Here is a 6,481-nt window from a genome sequence, read left to right on the forward strand (position 1 = left end):
GATCACGTTCCGATGAAGCCAACAGGACCACATCATCCGCAAAAAGCAGAGATGCGATCCTAAGACCACCAAAACGGATCCCCTCAACACCTCGGCTGCGCCTAGAAATTCTGTCCATGAAAGTAATGAACAGAATCAGTGACAAAGGGCAAAATAAATAGACATTTCACTTTGAAATTCTGATTAAGGCTTATTACACAGAATCAGAAACGTTTTCATATAGATATCTTTAAAAAAGTTTGACCAGATGAGATAAAACTTAGCATATCTTCACTTATTTTATTGACTTTGGAATTTGCATTGAAAACACAAATGCAAATTTACATTATAGCTCTTTGCCTTTAGGCATTTGTATAAAAAATAAAATGAATCTACTTTACTTGTTTCAGTAAAAGACTGTTGCAATGATGAAAAGCAGATTTTAAAAAATTGAATGAACTTTGATTTAAGGTCATTTTAAAGTATGACAGTCGGCACAAATACGGTTTTTATGTGCTCATGTTTTCTTATTATGTTAAACTAAAACGTCTCCTGTGCAAAAAGTGAGCAACACAAAGAAGAATTGTTCTTTATGTGTTTTATACGTGAGATGTATCGTCAGGAAGGCGTCCCTCCTAATTGCACTCTGGTGTTTGTGAATGGCTCTGGCACCATGGCGTGTGTTCCTCTGAGAGAACATAACAGATGGCTCAACACACATGGGTGCCATGCTGCTGCCACAGGAGCTCTACGACAAATAGCCACACGTCACACTCACACACAAACACACACACACACACACACACACACACACACACTTACAAAACGCAAGCCTTTCTAGAAACACATGTTTATTCACACACAAAAACAAAACCAGCAGCCCATGTGTTCACACTCTTACCACACTTTTCTACCACCTCCTGGGTGACGAGCTCCTTCACGTCTTCTGCCTTCACACAGAAGAAAATATTTACGACACCAGTTAGTTTTTAACTAAATGTCTGTTTTGTATTTTTTTATTATATTTAATGATTATAACGCTGATGTACCGAGAGTCCAGGTTCTCCTTTGTCCCCCTTCGCTCCTTCTTTACCCAATGAACCCTTGAAAAAAATCAATTAAAATTAAAAACGTGTACATTTACAGTCTATTTTAATGCTTTAGGTTTTACTGGACAAAAATATTGTAAAAGCAAACATATGGGGCACTAAGTGTAAGATGAAATGTAAAAAAAAAATCACTAACATATTTCCATTATTTAACAGACTTTTTGAGTGTTAAAACATTTTATTATTTAGCTCACTGTTTTTACATTTAGCTATAGCAAAATGTTAAATTTAAATGTTAAAAATATTTTAATATTAAATCCTAAATCTAAATGCAAAAGTTAAACCTTAAATGTTGAAGTTCACATTTAGGTATTTCAGAATGGAATGCAGCATTTGCTGCTGGCGCTCTGCTCATGTTATGACATCATCATCCTGAGACAATAACAACAGCTAGCTCCAATGCAGCTAAAGCTTCCCTACAAGACAGCAAACTTGCAATTATGGCTGGTGTTTGAGCTGCACTTCAAACTGCTGGACCACAAGTTCCACCCATATAGTTTTTTTTATGAACACATTTTGAGTTTACATTTTAAATATTATCTTCAGCTGTGTTAGCAGCAGCTGGCGGTGATAGTTGCAACAGTATTTGCAAGTTCACCGTGACTGTGTTCAGAGAACGAGTGTTTTTGTATGAATCTCACACTCTCTCCTCGGTGTCCAGGCGTCCCCGGTGCTCCCCTCTGACACAGCTTGGACCTTCCTCTCCTGCCCCTCTCACCCTGTTCGCCGAAAAGCACACGCAGGGAAATAAACCTCTGCGTCCACAAAGACAAATCCATGACAGGACTTCAAATCTGTAACTTTAAACAGTCTGAGTGACAGATCAATTAGATGCATCCTTAGAATATCCTCATTAGTTGCTTCAAGCCACTCTCTGTTACCACAGAAAGTCTGGTAATTGTAGCTGAAAGGTTGTAATTGAGTAAGATATTACTTGAAAGCTGTAGACAGAAATAGGCGTGTGTGTGTGTGTGTGTGTGTGTGTGTGTGTGTGTGTGTGTGTGNGTGTGTGTGTGTGTGTGTGTGTGTGTGTGTGTGTGTGTGTGTACGTGTTAATTGGGGACATGTCTCTGCTGTCTCCGCTGCTGCCACTCTCTCACAAAGACACAATGACTGTAATCAAGCTGAGCTCGTCCTCATCGTGCATAACACGTCCACTCTGGTTGTGTTTTTACATTTTAAATAAAAGAAGTAGTTGTGAGGATGTTTGACAGTACAGTAGCTGAAACAAGTTCCCAGAATCTCTTCTTACAGAATAAACCAAAAAAATGTAAAGACAATTTTTAATGAAATTTTGTAATAATGCGTGGGAAGCCCTGTTTAGAGCAGGTGAGGATGATTTGCAACAAAAAGCCTCACAGGTGAACGTTAGTTTTTATGCAGTGAAACTTCATCGGTCGATGCAGTGGTTGTGATTTTCAGAGCAGGGAGCCACAGGTGGTAAACTGACACCTGAGTAAAAGCAGCCGGTTCAGATGTTACCAGTCCATTAAATGGACGTTATTAGTGGTTATCAGTCCCATAGAATGGCTTCAGACTGTCCTGACAGTGCCCCCTAGTGGGTTACCAGTGCCACATACGTTGGAATGCAACAATCTGCTACTGCCGGATTCCGGTCTACTTTATCGTAGCCCATGTTATTTTCTCTAAAATTAACCTTAGTGGCTTTATGCTTCATTTTAACCAGATTGCATAAAAAAGCCTTAGTGGCTTTATGCCTCATACTAAGCAGCTGTCAATCTGAAGCCGTTCCATGGGACTGATAACAGCTGATAACGTCCATTTAATGGATGATAACAGTCAAAGCGGGTGGTAAAAGTCAAGGATTAAGTCAGACATGAGAATGTTTCTGACTGGTGGAGAACTGAGAACAAAAGCAAACTCATTACTGATGATTTATTCAGATTTTTTTTTTTTGAAGAATCACAAAGCAGACAGACACGACAGGAAACAATCAGGGTACCTTAGGCCCTGAGTCTCCTCGAGGTCCTGGTGGACCTGGTGGTCCTTCATCTCCATCTCTTCCTGGACTTCCAGCTGATCCCTTAAACCCCGGAAAACCTGAGAAACCTGCTGCACCCTGAATTAAGACAAAAATGACTCATGAAGAAACAAAGATGTATATTTTTTTTCAACATAAGTTTATTACATTATTTAAATGTTTCACATTTTAACTTTACAACCTTTTCTCCTTTCTCTCCTGGTTCACCATCACTTCCACTGGTCCCCCCTTCTCCTTTATCACCCTATAATTATACATAATCAGAAATACAAATCTGTGTATAGAGGTGACATAAAAATATTAGTATTTTCACCTTGCGTCCCGTGAATCCATTTAGTCCAGGTACGCCGGAGCTCCCGGGTAAACCCATATCTCCCTGTTTTTTAACATATAATGTAGTTGAAATTTCTGTAGGAGGCACTGCTTCATGATTTAATTGACTATTTTTCATTCATCAGAATCTAACTGAAGGCTAACCTTTTCTCCATCTAAACCAGAAGTCCCAACACGTCCAGGAAATCCCCTGAAACCCTGGAAATACAAGCAACATGTTTGCTAAGTCCTCCAGTGTTGAAGGATGACCACCAGTGGACCAAGAAAAAATAATAAGAATCCCTCCACCTTCTCTCCTTTCTCTCCTTTTTCTCCTGGTAAGCCAGATTCTCCTGGATCCCCCTGTGAAAAAAAACACATGCAAATTAAATAAAGTCTGATTGGGTTTGTGTGCAGCAAAGTTCACACCACACTGATAGAACCATATTTAACCTTGATGCTTTGAAGCCATATTGTTTTTTTAAACTACCTGGTTGCCCTTCTGGCCGTGAAGTCCATCATCTCCCTTGTCTCCTTTGGCTCCGTCCTTTCCATGTTCTCCATCACGTCCCTGAAATCAAACCAAGCAGTTGTTGTGTATCGTCACCTGAAACTCAATCCTGGCTTCAAACGAGATGTTTGGATGTTGCTTTACCATCCCTCCGTTGAGTCCTGGTTCTCCAGGATCCCCCTGTAGATCACATAAAGTTCACATAAAGTGTCAAACAGTTAAACACATTTGAAGAAAAGTTGCTGAAGTTCTAGTTTACCTTCTGACCAACTGGTCCTCGTGCTCCAAACCGCCCCATTGCCCCTTTAGTGCCTGCATCACCCTTTACACCCTACAAAGATTTAAAACACTCTGCTCTTATTTGATGAACTGGGGTTACTTGGGTAGAAATCTTTAAACGCTGAGAAAATTGTGAGTATGATAAAGTTTTTTAAACATCGGAATCATTTGTTACCTTAAATCCAGGAGGACCATCTTCACCCTTCTCTCCTTTATCCCCATCAAAACCTGGGAAACCTCGCTCTCCCTGAAACACAACATTCCTACAATAATAAGTTTTGATTTAACGATATCACAGTTACCACAACCTCAGTATTTTCAGTTTGAAGCTCTTTGGGAGCCATCTTGTTGTGCTACGTTGAGGATCAGATTTGAAGTTTTATGTGAACATCACTTGAGTTTATGAGTTTTCTTCTAAAATGTTCAGGTCTACATTTATTATATTCTTTTTGAATACCTTTCTAGGTGTGATTGAAATATTAGGCACAGTATAATTAAAAATGAAATATTATGTCTTGATCTAAACAGCTTTAAGTTTATACTTATGTCTTGCTTCAGCTTTGCTATTAAAAGTGTTTTTCCCCTTCTTTTGATCTTTTATGTGTTGATATAATTGGACGCTGATTATAAAAATGATATTTTTCTCTCACACAGATAAAAAAAAAACAAAATCTCCTTGCCAACACAAAAGATTCATTTGTTGTGGGGCGAGAAAAAAGGCAACAAACTGAAGAGGATCTTACCGCCTCGCCTTTGGAACCCTTGAAACCACGAGGTCCTTGGATCTGAAGCACGCTCCCCTGCAAAGCAGAATTAAATTTTCATTTCAGAACACAAAAGACCAGAGATCATAGTTTTTACTGTTTGTTCTGTGTGACACACGAAAGTTGCCTCTGCTGAAATTTAATCTGAAATAGTACAAATGGAGCACAAGTCTAAATACTTTGTCACCATACCCTTTCTCCTCTGACTCCAGCTAAGCCTCGATCTCCCTGTGAGGAAAAAAAAAATGAAAACAAAATAAATTGTGAATTTAACTACAAAGAGACATATTTTTTTATTCTCAGATGTCAGTAACAGTTACTTCATATCTCTTGGCTCCATGCTGTCACAGCAGTTCAGAACAGTATGATCCTGTCTAATAAAATATATATTCTGCAGGTTTTTCAGCTCCACCTGACTGGGGTTTAGTGCTGTTTGACAGGAATGAGTGTCATGAACAAATTACTCAGTCAGCATCACTTCAACAGTGACATTTCAGCTGAGATGAGACAAATACAGCGTTAAAGCAATACAAACCACGGCAGGCATCCTTCTGAAAAACAACCAGAACTTCAGCCGACCCCTGATCATAATGGAGAAATTGCTCTGTATGATGTAGTTTATAACAAAGTTTTGAGAATGATGAACAAATGAGGGAAGATAAAAGTGGTTTTGGAGGAGAATAAGAGGTGGAGGGTGAAAGAAGTCATAAAACAGCAGTCACAGTTAAAAGTATGGGTAACACTTCATAATAACACATTATGAAGCCTTGCTTAATCATTAATAAATGGTTAGTTAACCTTGAAAACATCATTAATTAATGATGATTCATCATGTTCATTCACGAGTTATTAAGCAATAAACAATGAATATGTTGGTTTTGGAAGCAGTTAGTCTTTATGGTTAAAACATTAACAAATGTGTTAATTCAGAGAGTCATCCTTAATTATTGATGTTTTTGAGGTTAATTAACAATTTATTAATGATTAAGTAAGACTGAATAAGGTGTAGTGAGTATAAAGTGTTACCTAAGTATCTTAATTAGTTAAACTTTATTAAGACGTTGCTTTAACAAGGTTTTAAATAGTTCTGTTTATTATTTTGAAGATTTTCAAGCAACTTCAAGTTGCTACATTTTACAGTTTATTTGTCAAGATTTATAGGTTTTGTTGTGCTTTTTTATTTTCATGATTTTGAATTGTCTTTGTTGTTAAATTATTTCCTTATATCCTAACTGCTTCTGTAGTATTTCTTCTCATGTTTTAAAAAAAGTCACTTGTTTTTCTCATGTTGGAAAAATATGCGTTGTTCAAAATGGTATGTCCAAATAAACAGGATTCAGCTGGGTTTCTTGTTAAAAACTTTATTTTCAGTCCTCTGACTCCAATCAGGTTCATACAGCACTGAGCAGCACAGGCCTCAGCGTACAACCTTGGGCCAAATCAAAACAAACACATTTCCCAACCCCAGAAATTCAAATTTTAATCCTCCCAGACCTAAAAATATTCATCATCAGGGATAAGACTC

General features: G+C 38.0%; 1 protein-coding gene across 1 annotated transcript in view; it reads right to left on the minus strand.

Annotated features, from left to right (window-relative positions):
- The window catches only part of LOC106533866 (collagen alpha-1(VII) chain), a gene marked incomplete at its 5' end in the record, with an annotated part of 12,782 nt that overhangs the window by 2,881 nt on the left and 3,420 nt on the right, over window positions 1-6,481 (minus strand). Inside the window, 14 exon segments of the mRNA XM_014030320.1 lie at window positions 881-929; window positions 1,029-1,082; window positions 1,730-1,807; window positions 3,052-3,168; window positions 3,272-3,334; window positions 3,404-3,466; window positions 3,568-3,621; window positions 3,712-3,765; window positions 3,893-3,973; window positions 4,058-4,093; window positions 4,173-4,244; window positions 4,368-4,439; window positions 4,936-4,992; window positions 5,149-5,184. Coding sequence (XP_013885774.1) covers window positions 881-929; window positions 1,029-1,082; window positions 1,730-1,807; window positions 3,052-3,168; window positions 3,272-3,334; window positions 3,404-3,466; window positions 3,568-3,621; window positions 3,712-3,765; window positions 3,893-3,973; window positions 4,058-4,093; window positions 4,173-4,244; window positions 4,368-4,439; window positions 4,936-4,992; window positions 5,149-5,184 — 886 coding nt within the window.

The sequence above is a fragment of the Austrofundulus limnaeus genome, unplaced genomic scaffold (assembly GCF_001266775.1).
Source record: "Austrofundulus limnaeus strain Quisiro unplaced genomic scaffold, Austrofundulus_limnaeus-1.0 Scaffold1041, whole genome shotgun sequence".
Classification (NCBI taxonomy): Eukaryota; Metazoa; Chordata; class Actinopteri; order Cyprinodontiformes; family Rivulidae; genus Austrofundulus; species Austrofundulus limnaeus.